At 43.6% G+C, this 26,039-nt stretch overlaps 1 protein-coding gene across 1 annotated transcript in view; it reads left to right on the forward strand.

The window, feature by feature from the left end:
* The window catches only part of MARCH6 (membrane associated ring-CH-type finger 6), a 305,795-nt gene that overhangs the window by 133,229 nt on the left and 146,527 nt on the right, over window positions 1-26,039 (forward strand). Inside the window, exons 11-12 of the mRNA XM_029590037.1 lie at window positions 14,637-14,695; window positions 15,363-15,443. Coding sequence (XP_029445897.1) covers window positions 14,637-14,695; window positions 15,363-15,443 — 140 coding nt within the window. The remainder of the gene's footprint in view (window positions 1-14,636; window positions 14,696-15,362; window positions 15,444-26,039) is intronic.

A 26,039-nucleotide genomic window follows, 5' to 3' on the forward strand; every position in this document is an offset into this window, starting at 1 on the left:
AAAATTTTAAATGCATTTCTCAAAAATACATATTCCCTGTAGTGGGAAGCACACTCCTGATACTGAATGAAAAAACAGTAGGTGTCATTATAAAAACCCCATCCTGGTTCCAGCGTTACACCGACACTTTGTACGTGTCCATGGGAGAACTTCACGCTAGTCGCCGATAGTAAACAGAGAGGGTAGGAATTTTGGAATGACCAAATTGAAAAAAGCACATCTAAAGCTTTGAATGCTGCCAAGTACTGTGCGGGGGATCCCAGTGATTGTACATAGTGACGAAAATGGATATATCCAAACATCTGAGAATTGGATAATCCATACAGCTCCTTAAAAGAAACAAGTTAGAATGGACCCGGCATTATCGAGAACATGACCCAAGTACAAAATTCCTTTTTGTCACCAAGTCCTAAAACAGGCTGTTGTGGAGCCAGGGGGAAAGTCTGGGTTTCCTCGAATAGATGAGAAATAGATGCATACTTTGGGAATTCCCAAAAGTTTTGTAAAAGAAATCCACGTTCGGAAAAGGCAGTATTAGTGGGTGTTGGGCCAATGTGGAGGGGATTCCCGATCTCGGGCTCAGAAGAACAAAATTCAGGGCCAAAGGGGATATCAAAGTATTCTCTGCCAAAAGATTGACAAATGGGGACTGCCCTAGAAGCCAGCCCCTAATTAAGCAGAGATTAGCCGCCTTACCATAGTTGTTAAGGTCAGGTATCCCCATGTCACCCTTGACCCAGGATAATTGCAACCATTTCAAAGGTATTTGGGCTTTTTTATCCTTCCATATGAAGTGGCGTACCGTGGAATCGAATCGTGAGATATCCTGTGGCTTTAACAATAGCGGAAAGTTCTGAAACACAGCCATTTCAGCAAAATCACCATCTTAAACAAGTTGACCCTTCCTCCAACCGATAAAGGCAGGTTGCACCATGTTCTTAATTATTTAACGAATCCCACCTGTCCGAGGAGGGCAGAACGTTCGCTAATCGATCAGCGAGAACTTTGGCTAATATTTTATGATCCACTTTCAGTAACGAGATGGGATGATATGATGCGGACAGTAAGGGGTCCTTCCCAAGTTTAGGGAGAACTGTCACGTAGGCCTGATTTCCCCCCCTCAGGAAAAACTCCCCGACTAATCAACAAATTGTACACTCTGGGAAGTAATTTTGTGACGGGACCCACAAGGCATTTATAGAATTCGCAACTGTATCCATCTGGGTCAGGTGCTTTCAGTTTGTGCATACTGTGTATAACCCTCTCCACCTCTGTCTCTGAAATAGGGTCATTTAAATGACTAAATTCCATTGTCAACGAGGGAAATTGAACCTTGTCCCCAAAAGCCTCCCATTTATCAGCGTCCCACCCTTCAGTGTGATAAAGGTTAGAATAGAAAGTATAGAAGACTCGCATAATCTCTTCCGTATCAGTGACTATCTGATTGTGAGGTGTCTTAATAGCATGGATATAGCGAGATCCTCTTGCAGATTTAATTAGAGACCATCAGTTTGCCGGGCTTCTGCCCAAATTGAAATAATTTGTTGGTAGTATAGAAGGCTCTTCTTAGTGCGCTGGTGTATCAGGGAATTAATGGCTGTTTGCAGAGACAGAAACTTTTCTCTATATGTGGTGGAATGACATCGTAGTAAATCTTGCTTAGCTTTCTGAAGTTGATCACTCAGTGTAAGTAATTGCTTATCCAAGAACTTCTTTCTGTGTGCCACATAAATAATTTCTCCTCGAAGTACCACCTTAGCAGTATTCCAAAATAGAATAGGGCATCCCTTATGTTGATTGTTCAGGGCCTCAAATTCTGTCCATTTATCTCTAAGAAACGTTTGAAATGTTATATCATCCGCTATATAGTAGGGGTATTTCCATAAGTAATTACATTTTAAATTAATATAAAAAAAGTTATTACTTAAGAGATGCAGAATTTCCCTAGAAATTCACTGTAAGGGTGTCCCTTCCACTCGCTCTCCCTACTCCCCTGGCCACTTTGCCTTCTCAGGCTCCAACTCCTCCACCTGCCAGTATCTCTCCCCACCACTTCTAGGCTCAACCCCCTTCCACTCTATTGCCAGCCCCAGAGTTTGACCCCGTTCTCAATGCTGCCCCTCACACAGGCTCCCTCTGTCCCTCCCTCTCTCACACACATGCTCCCTCTCTCTAATACACATACACACACCCTCATATAGGCTCTTTCTCTCTCTCGCACACACACACAGGGCCCTCTTTCTTGCATACACACCCACACAAGCTTCCTTTCTCTCTCACACAGGCTACCTATGTCTTTCTCTCATGCACCTGTTCACACAGGCTCTGTCTCACACATACACAATCCCTTCACACAGGCTAGCATCCTCACATACACGATCCCTCTTTTATACACACGAGCTCCCAATTTCTCACACATACACACTCCTTCACAATCTCCTCATATAGGCTCCCTTTCTCTGAAACCGACACTCAAGCATCCCCCGCTTACCTCCCATGCTCTCACACTCCTATCTCTCCCCTCCCCCACACCTCCTCCCATCATATAGGCGCTCTCTCTCTCTCTCTCTCTCTCTCTGAAACCCACACTCGAGCATCCCCCCCTGCTCTTACCTCCCATGTTCTCTTTCTCACACACACACACATTCTTTCTCACGGGGCCTTCTGTCTTCGGCGCGAGAAGAGCACACTCGGTTCGCGGCACACGGGGGCCTTCCTTCTTCGCAGCGAGCGGTACACACTCCGCAGCATACAGGGGCCTTCCTTAGTTTTTGGGAAGTTTCCAGGTTCTTATGGCCTGGATTGGCCACTGTTGGAGACAGGATGTTGTGCTTGATGGATCTTTGGTCTGACGCAGTATTACATATTCTTATGTTCTTCGCCGTGAATGGAGCGCGTCCCATGACACATGGGGGATACACTCCGTTCACGGCATGCTGGGGTCTCTGCTATTCTCTCAGGACAAGCAGGATAGTAGTCCTCACATATAGGTGACATCTGATGGAGCCCTATCATGGAACACTTTTGTCAAAGTTTCTAGAACTTTGACTGGCACGCTGAGCATGCCCAGCATGCCATTAACCCTGCATCTAGCAGGGTTCCCCCTTCAGTGTCTTATTTTTTTCCATGCAGCAGTTGCCTCGTGGTTCTTAGGAGCTTTATGAAAATTTCTCAACTTTTTCCTCACGGAACTTTTTCTCAAATTTCAAATTTTTTTTCCCAGTCTCAGGGTCCCCCATCAACCGCCGACCTCCGCTAACGCCAGTAAATTTACCTCATTCTTTGTGGTCTGTTCCCAGCAGACCGGGTAAGTGGGGGCCGGGGGGAATCCTGGCCCTGGCATTTTTCTGGGAAGGAGGTTTTGCTTTTGTTTTTGTCTGTTTTGGGATTGGTTTTTTTATTGCTTGATTTGTTTTTCTCATACAAATGAAAAGAATCAAGCAATCTACGAGCCCGATGACCATCAACTGCGTGCTGCCCCCCTTTTTCCAAATGGCCACCGGTTTTCGGAAGTGCCCAGAGTGTCTGAGGACTATGTCCATTACGGACCCTCATGACATCTATGCCTTATTCTTGGGGCCTTCCCACGACATCCAACAGTGCACTAGTTGTGCCCAAATGACCCCCTAAAGACCGCCACGCCCGCCTAGAGAAGATGGAACACCTGTTCGCCTCTAAGTGCTAGTCTCCATTGACTCCAGCCAAGAGTGCACTGAGTCGGAAGCCTTCTTAGTCATCATCTCCATCTCCATCGGTCTCAGCAACATCGAGACGCCGGTGACTGACCATCACCAGCATCGTCCTGCTCAAAGGCTTCGATGTCCTCAGCATTGGAGAAGGACTGGGCTGAGCATCGAGAGAAGCACAGTCATTGGCACAGACGCGAAGCTTCATCTGGTGCCAGCACTGACAAGCCATCGGCTGAGCCGCCGGACAAGAAGTCCAGGGGAGAGGAGCCCCCATCTTCCTCTGGACCTGGGACACCGAGGCGTTCCTTTGTCTTCAGATGATGAAGAACCAGATCGTGCCTCTTCTCCTTCCCGAGAGTCACCGATGCAGGAACCAATTCCTGGGCCATCTGGTTTACTTCCATCAAACACAGATGCCATCGGTGCCACCATCGTCCTCAGTGCCGCCGCCTCCTATCTTGGTGCCTCCATCTTTTCCATCAGTTCCACCTCCTGATCCGGCTGGATTTGGACTTCTGCCTCCATCTGAAGGCCCGCAGGGTGGAGGAGACCCACCATACGACCCTTGGAGTGATGATTCCGCTGACTCTCAAGATTCTGAGGACCTTGTATCAGAGCCTTCACCCCCAGAAGAAAGATGCCGCTCTCCTCTGGAGGACCTATCGTTTGCCAGCTTTATAAAGGAGACAACGAAAACCATCCCTTTTAAATTACAAACGGAGGAGGATGCCGGGCATAAAATGCTGGAGGTGCTTCAATTCGTGGATGCCCCCAAAGAGGTAATGGCAGTTCCAGTCCACGAAATTCTGCTTGACCTCTTACACTGTACCTGGGAACCCCCTGGAACAGTGACACCAGTCAACAGGAAAACCGCTACATACCTTGTTCAGTCAGCTCCGGGTTTCCAAAAGAGCCAGTTACCACACCACTCCATAGTGGTGGAATCCGCCCAGAAAAAGGCTAAGAGATCCTGGCCTCCTTCGCCCCCTCCTGGCAAAGAGCAGAAGTCCTTGGTCGCCTTCGGCTGAAGAGATTTCCAGGGATCTGTGCTCATGGTACGTATAGCAGCCTACCAGCTATACATGACACAATACACCAGAAATCTCTGGAAACAAGTTCAAGACTTCGCTGAGACCCTGCCTGAACAATTCCAAGAAGGATTGTCTACCATCCTCCAGAAGGGTCTCTATGCTGGGAAACACGAAGTTAGTGCAATGTATGACATCTTCGAGACTGCCTCCAGAGTGTCAGCGGCGGGAATAAGCGCCAGACGCTGGGCATGGCTCAAATCCTCTGATTTACGACAAGAAGTCCAGGACAGGTTAGCAGACTTTCCATGCACAGGGGACAATTTGTTTGGCGATAAAATTCAGGAGGCAGTGGCACAACTCAAAGACCACCATGAGACCTTGCGCCAACTGTCCGCTGTCCCCTCGGACTACTCGTCTACCACCAAAAGAACATTTAGATGAGAACCTAGAAGGCTAATCTATAAACCACATAGGTATTACTCTCCTCTGTCCCGGACTCGTCAGACCAGACCCCCTCAAAGAGGTCAGGCTCATCAGCACAGACCCCCAAAAAACCCAACCAGCTCCTCAGACTGGTCCTGCCTCGGGGTTTTGACTCCCTACTAGAGAGCAGCAGTCGTCCCTCCCCCCCCCCCCCCCCCGAAACCATCTTTCCTGTGGGAGGCTGCCTGTGCCATTTTGCCAACAAATGGCACACAATCACCACTGACCAATGAGTCCTCTCTGTAATTGCCCATGGTTACCATTTAAATTTCCTTACATTATCACCGGACTCTCCACCACGTCCATTGCGGAGTCTAATCGACCACACTCCACTTTTCGAGGCAGAACGCTCAATCCTCCTGCAGTCCAATGCTGTGGAAACAGTTCCCCGGCTGCAGCGAGGAAAAGGTTCTACTTTCGATATTTTCTAATTCCAAAAACATCGGCCTGCAAACGTCCTACACTGGAACTCCGCGCCCCAAGCAGACATCTGTGCAAGGAAAAGTTAAGGATGGTTACCTTGGGTACCATGCTCCCTCTCCTACAAAAGGGAGATTGGATCTGCTCTCTAGATCTTCAGAAGCCTTATGCCCATATAGCCATATCCCCTCCTCATCGAAAATATCTCAGATTCATAGTAGGTCGAAAGCATTTCCAATACCGGGTGCTGCCGTTTGGCCTGGTGTCAGCACCCGAGTATTTACGAAATGCCTGGCAGTAGTAGCAGCCTACTTAAGACAGTGCAGTATCCATGTCTATCCGTATCTAGACGACTGGCTGCTCAGAGGTCCATCCAAGGAGGTAATACTTCAATCCCTCCGTCTTGCCATACACCTGCTACAGTCCTTGGGGTTTCTCATAAACTATCCCAAATCACATCTGACTCCATCCCACAACCTCTCGTTCAACGGAGGAGATATAAACACCATTCAAGCCAGAGCGTTTCTCCCAAAGGACCGAGCACACACACTGTCAACTTTGGCCAAAGCAGTACAGGCTTGCTGAACTGCTACAGCTTGTCACCTGCTTAACCTTGCTAGGGCACATGGCATCTACGGTTCACGTTACTCCAATGGCTCGACTAGCCATGCGAGTAGCACAATGGACTTTAAAGTCCCAGTGGTCCCAGTCATGCCAACATCTGTCACATATTGTCCATGTAACCAGCCAGCTTCGCCTCTCACTAGCTTGGTGGATACAAGAGTCCAATTTTCAGATAGGACTACCCTTTCAAACTCCAGATCTTCAGATTACGTTGACCACAGATGCCTCCAACCTGGGTTGGGGAGCCCATGACAACGACCTACAAACCCAGGGAACCTGGACCAGAGCAGAAGCAAGCCGCCAGATAACTTTTCTGGAGCTCCGGGCGATACGGTATGCCCTATTCGCATTTCAGGATTGCCTGTCCAACAAGGTAATCCTAATTCAAACAGATAATCAGGTAGCGATGTGGTATCTCAACAAGCAAGGGGGGCATAGGCTCTTACCTGCTATGCCAGGAACCGGCACAGATCTGGGCCTGGGCTCTCTCCCATTCCATGCAACTGAGAGCAAGCTACCTGGCAGGGATGGATAATGTGATGACAGACTCAGCCGGAACTTTCATCCCCACAAATGGTCCCTAGATCCCACTGTAGCGAACAGAAGTTTTCACCAGTGGGGTTGCCCGCACATAGACCTCTTTGCGTCAATTCACAACCACAAAGTAGACCAATTCTACTCTCTACAACGCAGCCGCGAAACACCACCGAGGGATGTCTTTGCCCACTTGTGGAAAACGAGTCGTCTTTATGCATACCCTCCTCTTCCACTCATCACCAAGACTCTCGTGATGTTAAGACAAGACCAGGGCACAATGATCCTCATAGCCCCTTACTGGCCGTGACAGGTTTGGTTTCCCATCCTATGCGACCTCTGTCCAACAACCAATTCGCCTTGGCACAGATCCAACTCTCATAATGCAGAACAACAGACTGTTGCGTCATCCGAACCTCCACGCCCTGTCTCTGACTGCATGGATGTTGAAAGGTTGATTATACAATCCCTTAACTTTTGTAACTGTGTCCCAGGTCCTCGTAGCTTCACGAAAGCCTTCTACTAGAAAATCGTATCGTTCCAAGTGCAAAAGATTCTCCTTATGGTGCACGACAAAGGAAATAGATCCCTTTTCCTGCCCCACAACAAGGTTCCTGGACTGCCTCTGGCACCTCTGAGTCTGGCCTACAAACTTCCTCCATTCGAGTACATATAAGTGCCATAGCCGCTTACCACGAATGTGTAGGAGATGCCCCACCTTCGGTGCAAACCCTTGTAGGGCACTTTATGAGAGCCTTACTCCAGCTGAAGTCTCCACTGCGTCCCCCAATTGAGTCATGGGACCTCAATGTTGTGGTAGCACGGCTCATGAGACCTCCGTTCGAGCTCCTACACTCGTGCGAGCTTAGACATCTCACTTGGAAAGTGATCTTTCTGGTTGCTATAACTTCGGCTCGCAGAGTCAGTGAGCTACAGGCACTGGTAACATACCCACTTTATACCAAATTTCTCCATGATCGTGTGGTACTCCGCACTCACCCTAAATTCTTGCCCAAGGTAGTTTCTGATTTCCATTTAAATCAGTCCATAATACTTCCTACCTTTTTTCCAAAACCTCACTCACAGCTAGGTGAGCGGGCACTGCATTCTTTGGACTGTAAACGTGCTCTTGCCTTTTCTTTGGACTGCACTGCAGCCCATAGGAAGTCCACCCAACTTTTTGTCTCCTTTGACAAAACCAAACTGGGAGTTCCAGTGGGCAAGCAGACCCTGTCCACCTGGCTGGCGGACTGTATTATCTTCTTCTATCAACAAGCAGGCCTTCCGCTACAGGGACACGTGAAAGTGCATTCAGTCAGAGCCATGGCAATGTCTGTGGTGCACCTCCGTGCTCTGTACCTATTGCTGACATTTGTAGAGCTGCCACGTGGAGTTCTAGCCATACCTTTGCAGCTCATTATTGTCTCGACAAGGCTGGCAAGCAAGATTCCGTCTTTGACCAGTTTGTCCTACGTAATTTGTTTCCATTTTAAAAATCCAACTTCCTACCTACAACCCACTGTGAAATTCAGTCTATCCTCGCAACGAACAGCACCCCTGTTGTGCCAGTTGCACGTCGTTAGGTGCTTTTGGTTAACTCTATTCGGGCATCCTGTAGCTTGCTATTCACCCATATGTGAAGACTTACCACCCTGCTTGTCCTCGGAGAAAGCAGAGTTGCTTACCTGTAACAGGTGTTCTCCCAGGAAAGCAGAATGTTAGTCCTCACGAAACCCACCCGTCACCCCGCGGAGTTGGGTTCGCCTATGTTTTCTTATTTTATTTTTTGCTCGTTCTTTTTTGCTACAAACGAGACTGAAGGGGGACCCCTGCTGGATACAGGGTTAGTAGCATGCTGGGCATGCTCAGTGTTCCAGTCAAAGTTCTAGAAACTTTGACAAGTGTTCCGTGATAGGGCTCCTTCCGATGATGTCGCCCATATGTGAAGACTAACATCCTGCTGTCCTGGGAGAACACCTGTTCAGGTAAGCAACTCTGCTTTTTCTAGGCAGAATTTGGCAATTTTGTGCAGAAAATGGCAATTCTGCGCAGGGGGAATTCTGCGCAAATTCTTCTGATACAGCCATGTCTTCTCCACATGTCATGGTGTACCTGAATACAGTCACAAAGGAGGAATGTGTAATAGAAAGTTCAGCTTGTTCTGTTCATTCATGAAGTCACCTACGTTCACAGTACTGCTGTTTTTATTCTAAAACTTAGTCACAAGAGGACATGAATATTTCACCAAGGGGCTATGTCGGGTGGAACCAACGAAAGGATTTGTTTATGCACGTAACAGTTAAAGCTGGAATAGCGGTAAATACAGTGAAGATGGTAAACTTGACATTTTTATCAGCCATGTTAGAAGCTAATCAGGCTATGACAGCATTCTGAGACATTCTACTCCACTTCTGGTTTATGTATCTGAATACAGTCCATGATGCATTCAACTCGTTTTGCTCCATGATGTCCCTGGACCTTCTTTGAATGTAAAGCAAAAACATAGAAACATTGAAATGACGGCAGAAAAAGACCAATCGGCCCATCCAGTCTGCCCAGCAAGCTCCCACACTTATTTTCACATACGCATCTGTTTCACCAACCACCAATTTCAGGGCCCTTGTTGGTAACTGTTTGATTCAAGTTTCCTGCCATCCCCTGCTGTTGATGCAGAGAGTAATGTTGAAGTTGCATCAAAGGTGAGCATAAGGCTTAATGGTTTATCCCGATGCTTGTTTACCCAGACTGCACAGATCATTGCCTTGTTGGATATTGTCGGAATGTAAATCCTGTTTTCCACATTTCCCCCTTTCCCCCTGCCGTTGAAGCAGAGAGCAATGCTATATATGCATTCAATGTGATTTATCAGGCTTAATTGGTTTAGGGTAGTAACTGCCGTAATAAGCAAGCTAACCCCATGCTTATTTGTTTATCCAGATTGTGAAGTTCAGTCCTTGTTGGTTGTTGTCTGAATGCAAATCAGGCAGTGCATGCAAATTTATCTCATGCATATTTATCGTGGATATCCTGAAAACCTGACTGGTAGGGGTTCTCCAAGACAGGTTTGGGAACCACTGTTCTATATAAACAAGCAGGGAAATATTGACTCTTGTGACTTCCAAGAGGAAGTCATCCAATTTGGTCATAGGTAGGACATCACAACGTCCATCTCCAGGTGACCTACCTTCCAGGAATCCAGAATATTTTGGTGGACCACTTCAGCAGGGTGTTAAAACAGCACGAGTGGTCCTTGAATCAAGTTGTCTCAGACAACTTATTCAGTCGCTGGGAAGACCAGTGATCAACCTGTTTGCCTTAGATATTAACAGGAATGTTAAAAAAAAAAAAAAAAAAAAAAAAAAAAGAAAGACTGCTCCATGCATCCAAGTAGGCTACAAATTAGTTCCTGACACTTATTATTTTATTTATTTAACATTTTTCTATACCGACCTTCATGGTTAAATACCATATCAGATTGGTTTACATCGAACAGGGGTATATAACTAAGATAAAGGAAACAAAAGTTACATTTAATGAGGACCGTGAGCTTGGAAGCTTAGGTAGCTGGAAGAAAAGGCCCGAAGAGGGCATCAACTTAGATTACGTTAAAGAGGGACATAACAAATTCCAGTCTAGTGTTAGTCCACATATTAGAGGAAGTATCCATGCAGATCAGGTAATCAGGGGAGGAGGGAGGTTCCATTGTTCGTGAGTAGATTAAACACCTAATGTGTGTCCCAGGGATCTGGGAAGGCTTGGCGGAACAGCCAAGTTTTGAGTTTTTTTTTAAATGTTAGCAGGCAAGGTTCCAGCCTGAGTTCTGCGGGGAGGTTGTTCCAGATGGCTGGGCCTGCTGTCGAAAATGCTCGGTCCCTGGATGAGATGAGTCGCGTGGCTTTGGTTGGAGGGGCTTGTAGCGCTCCTTTGTATATTTCTCTCATTTGTCTGTTGGAGGTATGGAGTTTGAGAGGGATTTCAAGGTCGAGATAAAGGAGATTGTGGATGGATTTGTGTATTAAAGTTAAAGATTTGTGTAGGACTCTGTGGTTGACTGGTAACCAGTGTAGGTTTCAGAGGATGGGTGTAATATGATCTCTCCAGTTGGTGCTGGTCAAGATTCTGGCCGCGGCGTTTTGTATCATCTGTAGTGGCTTGGTGGTTGAGCTGGGAATTCCTGTGAGAAGAGCGCTGCAGTAGTCTATTTTGGCAAATATCAAGGATTGAAGAACTGTCCTAAAGTCGTGGAAATATAAGAGAGGTTTGAGTCTTTTTAATACCTGTAGTCTGTAGAAGCAGTCTTTGGTTATGGTGTTAATCATACTCTTTAGATTAAGGCAGTTATCGAGTATTACCCCAAGATCTCTAACCTGAGTATGGGTGAGGACGTGGTTATGGTGAGTCTGTGATGGGAAGTTGTCTTGGTTGGCGGAAATGAGGAGTTCAGTCTTACTGGCATTGAGGACCAAATTTAAACTGTTGAGACTAGTGATAGATTGTAGGCAGTTCCAGATCGAGAGTGATTTGGTAATGGATTCTGTTATGGGGATCAGGATCTGAACATCATCTGCGTAAATGTAGTGAATAAGGTTGAGACTTGTTAACAGTTGGCACAGGGGGAGGAGGTAGATATTGAAAAGGGTGGGGGACAGGGAGGATCCTTGAGGTACGCCCAGAGATGAATTTGTCGGTGGTGATTCTTTATTATTGATCCTGACCTTGAAGCTTCTATTACTAAGGAAAGACTTGAACCAGTTGTAGACTGATCCTGAAATGCCTATGTCTGATAGGCGATTCAGGAGGATGGCGTGGTTGACTGTGTCGAACGCCGCCGAGATGTCTAGAAGGATTAGAAGAAAAGAGTGTCCTTTGTCCAGTCCCATAATAATATGATCTGTTAGTGAGATGAGCAGGGTTTCTGTGTTGCGTGATTTGCGGAAACCATACTGTGAAGGCTAGAGTATATTGTGATCTTCTAAATATTCTGAGAGCTGGGTATTAACCAACTTTTCTGTAAGTTTGGCTAAGAATGGAAGATTCGAGAGAGGGCGAAAATTAGTTAGTTCGCTAGGGTCTAAGTTGTGTTTCTTAAGGAGGGGTTTAAGGGAAGCGTTTTTTAGACTGTTTGGGTACAGTCCTTGGGTTAAGCAGCAGTTTATGATGTTGGACAGGGGTACGGAGATTGTGTTTGGTATGAGTAGCAGTAGCTTGGTAGGTATGTTGTCTGTAGGGTGGCTGGATGGTTTCTGCTTCTTGAGAATGGATTCGATCTCTTTAGAGGAGGTTAATTCGAAGTTGTCTTGGTTCCCTTAAGCGTGTGGGTATTGGCTAATGAAACGAAGGGGTTGGTATTGGATGGAAGGAGTGCGAGCGTGTTTGAAATCTTCTGCTGAAAGAATAAGGCTAGCTCGTTTGCCTTGGATTGAGCTTGTTCGTCTGTGATCGGTGGTGGTAGTGACTTTGTGATTTGAGACACATATGAGAAGAGAGCCTTTGCGTCATATTGGAGATCATGGATTTTATTGGCGTAATAAACTTTTTGATTTTAAAATTGATGTCCTGTAATGATGTAAGGTTCCTCTGTATGATGAAAGCGTAGAGGGGGAAGGGGCTTTACGCCATTTGTTTTCCTTGTGACGTAGTTCTTGTTTTATCTGTTTGAGTTCACTGGAGAACCAGGGTTGATTTCCTTTTTTTGTCAAACTTCTGTCAAACTGAACATCTGCCTACACTATGCATACCCACAGATTCCTCTGATTGCCAGATCTGTCCAGAAAGTTCATTAGAACAAGGCAAGGATAATCCTCATTGCTCCACAGCAAGTGTGGTTTCCATATCTCATCCATCTGTCTGTTCAGTCCCAGCTCCCGTTGGGGATATCTGATTCTCATGACACAGGATGACTGTAGGCTCTGGCTTCCCAATCTTCCATCTCTGGCTCTCATGGGGTGGATGTTAAGTGCACAGTAGTCTTCTCCTTATTTCTTCTGAAGTAGATGGGGGATGTGCTGATTTCAGCTAGAAAATACTCAATCAAGAGTTTCCAGTGGAAGAGGTACTTGACATGGTTGAGACCAGCTGTCTTGATCCCTTGTACTGCAAGAGACTTGCTTCAGTATATCTTGTCCTCAGGCTTTAGCCCTCTTCAGTCAAGTTTTATCTCCACATTATTGCGGTGTATCACCAGCAAGTAGAAGGGACTCCGATCTCTCTCCATCCTTTATTATCCAAATTCGTGAAAGGATTCTGGCATTCCAGACAGATCCCTAAACCTTCAGTGTCCTGGGACCTCAATGCAGTCCTAACTCAACTCATGAAACTGCCTTTTGACCCACTGGAGTCTATGGATTTGCTCTGAGTTGCTTACATGGAAGTCCCTGATAGCTCATACCTCAATAAATTGGTTAGTTTATAAGTTGCCACCTGCTTTTAGTCATTTTTTCTACACCAGACTATCCCATGAAGATCTGAATCACATGGAAGTGTTTTCTCATGGCTGTCACTTTGGCATGAAGACTAAATGAATAATAGTGTCTGGTTTCAAATTCACCATTCCTTCAGTTTTTTCATAATAGTAGTTTTGTGTACTTGCCCCAAGTTTCTTCCAAAAGTGATATCTGCTTTCCACGTTAATCAAGCTATTGTGCTGCCCATGTTCTTTCCAAGGCCACATGCACAGGTGGACTCTTCGCACTTTGGAATGTAAAAACCCTGATGTGTTGCTTAGAAAACTCACCTTCATCAACTTCTCAATTTTTTGTCTTCCCAGTAGATTGGGAAAGACAGTTGCAAAGCACACTAATTGGCTAGCGGACTCTATAGTGCACTGTTATTTGCTTCCTGGCTTACAGATGGCTCACCAAGTAAGATTCATGGTGGCTCATCCCAGGGCCACATCTTTTGAAAACATTTGCCATGCTACTTTGTCTGTGCATACCTCCACTGTTGTCTAGACAGCATGTCTTGAGGATACAGTAACTTTGGACAAGCGGTTCTGCACTCTGTAGTCTGTGCTCTCTCCTCTCAGCTTTGGACTTTCCATGCACAATGGGTTATTCATGCCTGCTTGTTGACTAAAGATTGAATTAGCTGCCATTTTTAACCAATTTCCTCTTTAAAGTTTAAACTCTGGGACTTACAAGGCAGTGGTATGCGCAGGAACACTTGCATATGCTCGGTAAAGCCTTTACTGAGCTCCGACCACTGGGTCCTTGTCAGTGCTGTAGGATGATGTCACCCAAGTGTAATGGCTGATATCCTGCTGTCTACAGTGAATACTGTTTACAAGTAAACAAACTCAGTTTTTGTTATCAATACAGTTAAGTTACACCAAGCTGGTTTTCTTCCTCAGAAAACATATCTTCAATTTCTGATTTCTTTAAAACCATATAAATCAGAAAATACTCTCCGAGCCAGTTTTCCCATATCTGTCCTGATGGCTCTTCAGCCAGTTGTGTTTTCAGGATATCATAATGAATATGTATAAGATAAATTTGCTTACAATTATAGATTCAGTATATGGAAGTGTATCTCATCCATATTCATTGTGGATATCCTAAAAATCCGACTGGTGATGGGATCACCAGGAGAGATTGGGGTGGTCATGCACCAGAGAAAGTTGGCTGCACACTTTTAGATGTTAGACTGTTCTATGATTAGATTTGTTTTTCTGGTTAGGTTTAGGAAATAATAGCCCTTTGTGGATATTTTTCTTTAGTTGTAGGAAAGGGGTATGCTCTGGCAGTAGAAAATCTGAAGCTCAGCAGTATTATAAACATGAAAAAAGTACAATGAATTTGATGAAACTTTTATTTTAACAATTTGCCTTTCACACGCTTAAAGTAATTCTTTTTTCCAGCATTTTGTCCTTATCATATTGGTCACTTCACTGTTGTTGGCCTTGGTTTTGAGAATTATGTAAGTATGATCACATTTCAGTATTTGTATTTGATATTTAAAGAAATTGATGATAGATAAAAACATCACCTTAGCCTATCCTAATTGCCCTTTCTGGTAGCAGAGCTCCATTCATATAGGCTACTTGTCCCTGCTTGCTTACCCTTCCTTAACCAGTGACACTGTAGGAGCTTTATGTATTTGATAATTCTGTGTTTGTTGTCCTTTTCCAGAATGGTCATCCTTCCTTCTTCTGCATCTCATTTGATCTGTTGGTTGTTTGAGGAGCAAAAACCTTAGTGTCAGTTTGAGAATATAAGTTGACTACTGTGACTGGAACTTAATTTTGTTGTCAGCATTTTCTTGGAAGCATTTTTTCTTTGCAACAGCGCTTGATTCCTGGAATTCTTCAGGGTTTATTGGATGTGACATTTTGCCATAAATGTTGCAGTTAAAAGCATTCTAGACCCTTCCATTCGGACATTTGCTCTGGTCAGAGATGGGAGGGAATAAATATCAGATTGTGTTTTCATGCAGTTTCACTTTCAATTAAATCAGTCTTCTGATTGGCTTTTCTCTCTCCTAGTGGGTGCTGTTTCAAGTATTTAATAGCAAGCTTTTTTTATGTTGAATGCAAAAAAAAAAAAAAATACACTGAAATGGCATAAATCCATGTTTTTCTTTTTAGGTGCGAGCTTCTCATTTTGAAGGTCTAATCACAACCATAGTAGGTTATGTGCTGTTGGCAGTCACCTTAATCATTTGCCATGTATCCTTTTTTTAAGGAGAGGGTGATTCTTTATCTTGGATGTATGTATAAAACTACAATTAGAGGATTGCAGTTATGCTCTTTAGTTTACCAAAGGTTGACCTGTAAGCTTTTAGATTACTCAGATACTTTATAAAAATATACATAATCTTTTTAATGGGTTTATATTCTTTACATGTTAAGCAGTATATTTTGGCTGTAACTAAGAATTGTAAAATTGTTTATTTTAGTAAAATACTAAATTCTAACATGAATAGCAATTAAATGACTGTGAGGTTAAATAGAAAACAGTTAATGTGAATTATTTTACTAAAATCCTGAAAAACATTTCCTCACATAGCTGGAATAAAATCAACCTTTCAGTGGGTATTGATCATAATTATTTGCAGTACTTAATAATGTTAGTGTGTACAGTTGTATGTAGAAAGATTGGTATCAGCATTGTATAGGCACATGGCTGGCAGTGTAGTTACAGGTTCAGACCGAGCACACTGGTATCCTGCACAGGGGCTGTGATCGGGGGGGGGGCTAATATCACTGAGATTTACACTGGGGCTACCTGAAGGGCTTATCCCATATAAACACAAACATTACTGGGGTTATACCTGGGGTCTTGAACCCAGGAACTAATTCCCAACACAAAGAGCCACCCACAAACTTTGATTCAGTATATCACGGTTCCAGGTATTTAGGAAAGTGAGTTTATTTGAGCAATAGGAGGATAGAACAAATAAAATCAGATTACACAGAAGTAGTAATGGTAGATAACAATTGCTACATAGATATAAAAAGGTTACGTTTCCAAAGCATCAGCCTTACCATCATGTCCAGGGCTCTCTCCCCTCTTTCTCGCTGTTTTGCCTTATACACTACAAATGCTTGTGGAAAAAGTGATGTTCCTTCCTCTGAGTTCTTATCAAATTTCAGACACAGCTGTGTGGTCTTCACACACTCTCACGCTTTAGAATAGGTTAATTGCTCATTCTCATCATAGACTTAGTGGAATAACTAAATAAACAGACTCTTGCCTGTTCATAGACATTTCACAGTGTAAGGCAGTAAATAGGAGCTCACTCAAAGGCTGGCATGTGGCCTTCAAACTAGTCTGTGTCTGGGTGAAAACTGAATCCATATGGTCTAACTTCTATATACAACCTCAGTAAAAGTGACAAAAAAATGTCTTTTGCATATTTTTATATTTGGCTTGACTATTTTAAATCTAAGTATATCTAGATTGAAAGACACAATAATTCCAGAAAAGTTCTCATACATTGTTTATCTGGCATTCATTTTAGAATGAACATAGTAATAGTATAAGGAGTAAATAAACAGAAAAGCAGGAAAGAAAAACAGAAAAATAAGTAGACCAGCATGGATAAGCAAATAAGCTCAGATATAAATATTAAGCCCAATATAGGATGCTTACATTATATGGAATCTGAGTGTTTGATCCCACCCTTTCGTTTGGACCCCTCTTCCCCATGCTATGTTCATATCTGTCACTAACAGCTGTAAAAGATTAGATGACATCTTTCCAGTGGTTCTTGCTTTTGTCACCTTTAAAATCTTCCTTCCCCTTTTTCCTGGCTCAGTAGTTAATCCTCAAAGATCTGTCTGAACCATATATTCTATCTAGTCGCCATCCATTTCATCAGCGCAGAGCACCTCAGCATGCCATTCTAGGGCTACTTCTTTTTCTGGAGTGGAATACCTCGGTGCATAAGCACATGAGTCCCACTACTATGGAAAGTAAAGCTATGGCACAAAGATTTCACCTGCATTGCCAATTAGACACTGCAGGGCAGTGAGAATAGTTGATACAACCGATTTGGAGAGCCTTTGAGCCCGCCACTTCTACAGCTGCAACAGTGGCTGTGAGTTCCTTCTTGCGTGACTGTCAACGGCAGCTCTTAATGAGAATGGGAAAAATCTGGGTTTCTGAAGAGTCTCTTCAACACTAGCATAACGGATCCCTCAGTCAATCAGACCCAAGCTGTTTGAGCTGGTGAAGAATTTCTTTAAATACTGAAGACTGGAACCTTTCCTGCCCAAGATGGAGGAAATTTTCCTGCATTATGGGGCTATTCAGTCTCTTCCATAGGTTCATGTTTGGCTTCAGGAGCTTCTGGTGATGACGAGGTAGATTCATCCCGTCCAAGGGAGTCCCTTCACAAAATAGAAGGGAAGCAGGTAGGGTCAGTCTATTCTGAGTTCTTGCCAGATATTTCCTTCTCAGACTAACGGGGTATCCACCTCAGTCTCCCTCTTTTTTGTGGTCATGGCTCAACTTACCCCGATAGTCAAGGGAGGAGGAAGATCCCACAGGGATTCCTTTATATCCCCTATTAGACTTGCCTCGGTATACCACTCTTTGGAAGATCTCTGCTATGCAAGCTAGTGAAGACTTTGTCCATTGGTGTCCGGAAGAAACAGGACTGGAGAACAGACTGGAGAGCAGTTGTCTTTGGACTTCTTCAGTTTCTTTACCCTCTAGCGGATTCTGCATGCATTTGTTTTTCAAGGACCTGCAAATGAAGGTATGGAAGACCTCAGCATGTCTTCTGGTGGCCCAGAAGCTTGACCTGAAATATAGGGTCCAGGGCTCCCAAGCTTAAGAATAGTCTAACTATTTTGCCACTTTGTGGTGGTGGAGTCTTTGTTGGAGCATGGAAAGCACATTTGTGATAACTTATAGATGCCTTCAGGGAAGGACCCTAAGGTACTGGATGCATTGGGAGGGAAAGGTTTTCCATGGATCCATACTTAATGCTTGGATTGTGGCTCATCAGTTGTTCATGTTACAGTATTTGCACGAATGTGTGCAAAAGATGAAATCTTTGATAAAGTTGACAGACTGGCAGTCTTCATCCAAGTAATGGATGACATGAATGAATATAAACATCTTATGTGCTCTGTGTACAAAGCTTTTGGCACTGTGGCCAGAACTTGAGCTGCTTCTAACAGAGCTTGAAGGCTCACATGGTTGCAAGTAAGTGGCTTTCGTGAAGATGTGCCATGACCATTTAGTGGATGTACCCTGTTCAGAGGGCAGCTTGCTCTGTGATTCTGGACAGAGGATCATGGCTTTAAGGAACGTCTGTCCGCTCTGAAGTCATTGTCAGTGGTGGTGGGGAACCAGAAAGCCTCATCCCAATAAATTCTTTTCTTACAAATGTCCATTCTTCCAAAAGTGTTCCGTTTGCTCTTTTCAGTGTCAAACTCCTTTTACTCTCCAGCAACAGCTGGATCTAAAAGATGCTTAGGAGCACATTCCTGTTCATCTCATTCATCAGAAGCTCAAGTGCACTACCAGTACAAAGTGCTCCTTTTTTATCTCTTGGGGCCAGAGTATTCATGGAGTGTCTAGCAGTTGTGGCATCATCTGCATCAGTAATGAGTCTGTGTTCCCATAAGTGGACAATTGGTTGGTGACAGTCCTTCCTTCTCAGGAGTTCTGAAGTCCTTTAAGATAAACATATGACTCTTCCAGACCCTGAGGTTCCTGGTGAACTTCTCCAAATCCACCCTTGTTCTGTCTCAAAGATTCAATTCATAAGAGCATGGATAGACTTACTTCAGAAGAAAGCGGTTCTCCGTATCGAAAGAACTGGAGCATTAATTGGCTTGGTAAAACCCTACTACAGCAGGACTAACACAAGCAGTCTGTCCTGGTTCTTCTTAGTCACATGACAGGTGTGGTATATGTAGTTCCTCTGGCTCATCTACACATGTGGAGTCTTCAGTGGGCTCTCCAAAACACAAGTCAGCTCTCAGCCATTACCCCATCAAATATCTAACTCCTGAGTTGCAACCATCCCTTCTGTGGTAGATGATCCTCGAAGTTCTAACTGGATTTCTTGCTAAACATCCTGACTTAACAAGTGAATCTGTCTGCTGAAGTCTTGAGAAGAGCATACCAGTGCAGCATAGACCCAAGAGTTATGGTCCCTGGTGAAGAGCCACCTGCAAATCAACCTTCTGGAACTATATGCTATTCATTGTGCAGTAAGTGATTTCTTTCAGCTGTTCTTGGGAAAGAGAATCTTGATCCATTTTCTATATAAATAGTCACAGGCTTGTACACTCTCTGTAGGGATTCTGGTTATGGGCCAGCCATCACAGCATCAATCTACAGGTGACCTGCCTTCCAGGAATATAGAATATGCTGGCAGACTATCTCAGCAAAGTACTGCATCGCCACAAGTCCTTGGTTCAGGGGGTTGCAAATGACTTGTTTAGCAATTGGGGAATTTTTGTGATCAACTTGTTCACATCAGAGGACAACATGAAGTTGAAATTATGTGCCATGCAACCAAGCAAGTACAGATCAGCTCTGAACACCTTTGTGCTAAGATAGAGCATTAGTCTGTTGTGTACCCGCCAGTGCTCTTATTTTAGGATTGTCCAAAAGGTCCTTCAGGACAAGGTAAGAGTAATCTTCATAGCACTGGTCTGGCCATGGCAAGTGTTATCAATATCTAGTCTGTCTGTTTATTCGGTCTCCAGTTCCATTGAGGATGTCTCAGACTCTTATTGTTCAGCAGGATAGCAGGATCTGGCATCCAGACCTCCCATCGCTGGCCCTTATGGCATGGATGTTAAATGCACAATAGTCTCCTCTTTACTCTTTCCCAAGGAGGTAGAAAATGTGCTGATATTTAGGTAGGAAGCTTTTAATCAGAAAATCCTACAGTTTCAAGTGGAAGAGGTTTTCAGCATGGTGTGGGACCAGCCAGTTAGATCACTTCTCTTGTGGCCTGAAGGACTTGCTCAAATATCTGTTCTTCCTCTTGTCATCAGGACTCTGCGCCATTGCCGTTTATCACCAGCTTCAATCTCTATCACCTCTTTAGAATCAAATTTGAGAGGATGTGGCATTCCAATTCTTGAAACCTCCAGTGCCTTGGGACCTCAGTATAATCCAAGCTCAAATCATGAAACCTCACTTTGAACCTCTCGATTCTGTGGATTTAAAATTTCTCACTTAAGGTGACCATGTGATGTGGTAAGCTGGGGAAGTCATGAATCCCTGAGTTCTGGGTGCCATCCCCTAAATCTAATATCTGGATTGGGAACGGCTAATTTTGCCGAAATTTCTCCTCTGTGATGACCCTTTTCACTTCTTGATAAATTTCTGCTATTAAATCTAATGGTTATGTCAATGCACTTGACGAGAGGAAAAGAAGAAGCTGCGCTTACCAGAGGCAAAAATGACCGCATCAAGGAAACTGCTGCTGCCGTGGCTCTTGATGAAGCAGCGATGTCTGACCTCCCAGCGGCAGTGGTAGCAGCATTGACTACATTGTTTGACATTTCAGCACAAATAGCAGAGATAAAAGTATCACTGGATTTTCATTCTAGATTTGAAACAATAGAGGGTTGTGTGGGGCTCGTGGAACATGAGATCCTAGTGCTGACTGCTAATTTGACAAACTCAAAAAGATGATAGGAGCACAAGACACAAAAATCAATGACCTCTAACATAGATTCAGGAGATCTAATCTCTGTTTTGTGGATTTTGCAGACAATATCTCTGGGAACTACAGGAATCATTAGAGCAATGGCGCCTGACAAACTTGGTAGGCTGCATACAGGCTGAGTGCATGTACCGCGTGGGTGTCCTGTAGGAGAGCCAGGAACAAGCTGAGTCATCATCACTAAGGTTCTTAACTATGCGTATAAAATACAAATTCTGCAAGCTTACCATAAGTAAAAAGAACTTTTATATGATGGGCAGCATGCCTTGATCTTTCAAGACTTCTCAATGCGAGTGTCTCCCCGTGACGAGAATTTGCGCCAGTTTGCTCAGAGCTAATCAAGCAGCAGCTGTGTTTCATTCTACTTTACCCCTCTAAGCTTAAAATTGGGTCTACTCAAGGGATCCAAATGTTTGACTCTGTAAAAGAAGCTAAAACGTTCCTGCAAATGACTTCGAAATCGGTGGATTCATCCACCACTAATTGCTGAGTTTGAGCTTTCTTATTTTTGATTCCTATTCAAGCAGAATGCAGTTGTACCCTATTTGAAGTTTGATGTTTAGTGCAAATAGAATGTTTAAGGGGCAATCTTGATTCTGGGATCCTCTTATCACGAGAGTTCTTCATGTTCCAATGTTGCTGTGTTTAAGAATCTACAAAGGCCTTCTAAAGTAGATGCACTGGGTCAGAGATGGCAAGGCCTTTATTTTGTTATAGGTAAGGAGGTGACATTTTCTTTTTTTTCCTGCAATTGCTGCTCCCTTGAGGATGTACATGGAGACTGTACTGCAATGTAAATTTGTTTCCTGATGGTGCTACTAACAGACTTGGACATTGTGAGGCCTCCTACTGAACTTTGTGGCATTGGCTCCCTACCACATTGGAGGGGGTAGCTGAGATCAGGTCCGGGTGTTTGCATTTTGACCAGGAAATGCAAAAGTTTTAAACTTAACCTGAGAAGTTGTTAAATAAGTTTCTAGAGATGGTATGCTAAGGACAAAGATGTACTTGCCATTATTTGACGGATAGCTCTGAGTACTTCTGGGGGAATTCTGCGCACAAAACTTAAAATTCTGCAAACTTTATATTGGTCAAAATAACACAATTTACATGACAGTCTTTAAGTAATTACATTTTAAATTAATACAGAAAAGTTATTACTTTGATGCAGAATTTTAAATATTTTGAGCAGAATTTCCCTAGAAATTCACTGTAAGTGTCCCTTCCACTCGCTCTCCCTAATCCCCTGGCCACTTTGCCCCCTCAGACCCCAACTCCTCCACCTGTCAGTATCTCTCCCCTCCACCTCTAGGCTAGCACCCTCACATACACATGGTCCCTTTTTCATACACACGAGCTCCCAATCTCTCTCTCTCTCACTCTCACACACACACGCCTTGAAATAGGCTCCCTCTCTCTGGTACCCACACTCAAGCAATCCCCCCCCCCCCCCCCGCTCTCTCACACCCTCCTGATCACGGCCCTGCTCTCTCACACCCCTCTCCTTGCTCTCTTACCCTCCCCTCCCCCACACCGCCTCCCTTCTCCTCTCTCATAGCTCCTCCCCTACCTTTTCTCACACACGTTCACTCTCACTGGGACCTTCATCTTCGTCGTGAACGGCATGTTGGGGCCTTCATCTTCGTGTGCACTTTTCGTGGCATGCCGGGGTCTCCTCTGCCAGTTTCTGCACAGAATTTGGCAATTCTCGTAGGGGGGATTTCTGTGCAAATTCTGCACTCCGCTTCTAAATTTCAGAGTTCCCTCTTGTGATTAATTTTGGTCAGCAAGCTGACTAAACTTAGAAACGTTTTTGGACCTGTGCGAGCACTAATTTTGTTGCACCTGGAAGCTTTTACCCTTTGGACAACCCTCCGCAAGGCGTCCCCTTCTCGACTTTGGTGTTTTCTCCTGATAGACTTGTGTTAAGCATCTTTGATACTTATAGCAGTTTTTCCGGGCATCTGTCCCTCCCGACACAGCCCATGTGGTGAAACACAGTTCGTGTCAGGGGACTGAAACCTCTGTTTAAGCATCTATGAATAAAAGATGAAAACGCCTATTCCAAGGCTTCATTTTCCTTGATTAATTCATCACAAGGATCCGAGGACTCTCAAATGTAGTTCCGTTATAGAATATGGTGAGCATGTGGCCAGATCAGTGTAAGTCAATTTGTATGTTTTATCCAGTATGTGAACAATTCCTTACTCTTTTTGCCCTACCCTGTAAGCCAGTGGTTCTCAACCCTGTCCTGGGGACCCCACCAGCCAGTCGGGTTTTCAGGATACCCACAATGAATATGCATGAGAGAAAATTTGCACCCGACTGGCTGGTGGGGTCCCCAGGACAGGGTTGAGAACCACTGCTGTAAGCGCTTGTGGGATCCACTATTTAGTATCAAATTTTGCCCATTCTATCACTGAGCACAAGGGACTGTCGGATCTTACTTAACGAGTTGAGTGCTAGTTATCTTTTAAATTCTTGTATTTCTCCCTCACTATAATTTCCCTCCAGAAAGAAGTGAGATAGACTTGAATCTAGTCTTAACGCTTAGCATACAATCTAACAGACTTCAAACTCTAGTTGGGAAGAGTGTGTGAAGGGAGTAGTAGGAGGAAATATGAAACTTAAGTCATATGCTGTTGGAATAGCTGGGGAATATTTGATTCAAAGTGCAGATGGATTATTAAGTGATTTGAACTCCCAAATAAGGGATAAAACTATCAGCCCACCTGAAAGGAAATGATTCTCTAATCTGATTCAGGCTGAGAACTGAGGGGAGAGAGACAATTTAGAAAAATTTACATTGAGTCTCGAGCTGTCCACATGTCTTGTCTTAACAGCAGCATTAAGCTGAGGATTGATATAATCATGAGCTTGACATCATCTGCTGCTAATGAGGCTTTGGTCCCTATGATTGTGATTCCAGAAAGTGATCCTATAGCTTTTTTGTAAAAGGCTCCATGATTATTGCAAAAATCAGTGGAAATCAGAAATATCCTGGGCATATTCATCTCAGTATTGGGAACTGATCAGAAAGAGAGCCATTCATAGGTACCCTATCCGAAGGCATATTGAAAAGGACCCATAAGAGAAAATTTGGGCCCACCCTTTCTCCAGAGCAGCTCTAATAACATGGTCTATTCAAGATGGTCAAACACCTTTTCATCATCATTGCTTCTTTGTAATGCAAGTTGGACTGAGTGGACAATTTCAAAGGAGTTCTAATTCTATAAAACATTTGTTTATTTCTAAAATCCTGATCAGGATTTTATTAATTGCAGTAGGATGGCTTTGCCAAATATTTTCAAGTCCAAATTTAGGAGAGATCAGTTTGTCTTCTCATCTGACAATAGCCAAAAAATTAGGAATAGCCCATGCGGTGCAGTATGAAGAAATGATAGTCTTGGTGAAAGTGAACAAATTTACTGGGCTATGCCATATCCATTGAAAGGATGTGAATGGCAATTGTAAAATTCCAAAAATTTGTAAGTGGATAACTAGCTGAGTACCCTTCTTCAAGAACTGTCATACTGTCATTTTGGAGCATTCTTTGAGTCAGTTAAAAGAATTTTTGGAGCACTGCTTTACACTTAGGCCATGAAGTACCATATAACTAGTTCTATGTCGAATCATTTGTCTATCTTGTGTCAAATGAGAAAACATCATTGCCCACAGCAGTGTCATTTTTCTCATAGTATTTGTTCCCAGATACAGTTTGTTCTCAGATGAAACGCATGTCAGATTTGTTATAGTCGGACTTCATATATGCATATATATCTGTATATAGAATTATATTAGTGTCTGTATATACCAGGTCATGATAGGGGGAATTAATTTTACAGGCTACATTTTGAAAATTGTAATCACCATCTGCTCACATGGATTGTTCAGCAGGATGCACAATTGGCATGATGATTAACTTGAAAATTATCAACATTGTTCAGAGGGCAAACTTGCTAGAACTAAATTTGAGCGGGTAAAGTAAAAAAAAAAAAAAAAAGAAAAAAAAAGAAAAGAATTTTAAGTCAGTGGATCGGTAGTGGGTTTTTTTTTTTTAATCTGCATAGTTTGCATGGGTTTTGCATGGGTTAAAATTACCTGCCTAGTGAGCCCTCAGAGCGGGCTGTTGAAAATTTGGGGACACGTGTCATGTTAAATTATTTCAAAGTATATATATGCTTCTGTCATTCTCTGGAAAAAATGTCCCTTTTATTCTTATGCAAAAATGTCACTAGCTAAATCTTTTATATAATTTTATCTCTTATCTTGTACCACAGTAATTCAGAACTTTAGCATAGGGACAGTCAATTGGGAAAACTGATTTTTCATCAAAGAAAAACCATTAATTTTAATCATAATCACATTGAATTATGGTCCCATTCACCATAAACGTCTTATTGCAAACAAGTGATAGTGTGTACTTCTTTGTATGTCATGCTTTATTAATATTTTGAGCGAGAATACAGAATGAGAAGAGATTTAAGAAATCTTGAAAACGATTGACTGCTTAGCAGCTAAATTTCAGTACTGAAAATGCAGCAGCATACATTTTGGACACAGAAATCCAAAGGAGTGGTACACAGTAAGGGGTGAGAGACTGCTGCACATGAAGCAGGAAAGGTGTCTATGGTATATCTATTAGCTCATAATTATAACTTGCTTTTCCCCAAAAGTAGGGAAACAGTTTTACAAGGTGATATCCGGAGCCAGAGGGATGTTAGAGTGCATAGATAGGGTAGTGGTATTCACACCCCACTCTTGAGGGCCACCAATAGGTCAGGTTTTCAGGGTATCCCTAATGAATATACATGAGAGAGAGGTGCATGCACCTGCCGCTTTTGTTTACTCATGCATATTCATCAGGGGTATCCTGAAAACCTGACTTGTTGGTGGCCTTTGAGTGCTGGACCTGAATACTACTGGCGTAGGGAGATGTGCATGGTAGAAAAGAGGAGGTGATTATACCACTGTACAAATAATCAGTGAGATACAAGCTGGAGCATTGTCTAGTCCTGGGTGCCTTATCTCGAGAAGAATATAGACAGAGTGAAGGTGGTCCAGAAAAGGGCTACCCAAAATGGTGTTGGGTCTCATCTGAATCCCTATGAAAAGAAAG

This window comes from Rhinatrema bivittatum, chromosome 2 (genome assembly GCF_901001135.1).
Source record: "Rhinatrema bivittatum chromosome 2, aRhiBiv1.1, whole genome shotgun sequence".
Lineage (NCBI taxonomy): Eukaryota > Metazoa > Chordata > Amphibia > Gymnophiona > Rhinatrematidae > Rhinatrema > Rhinatrema bivittatum.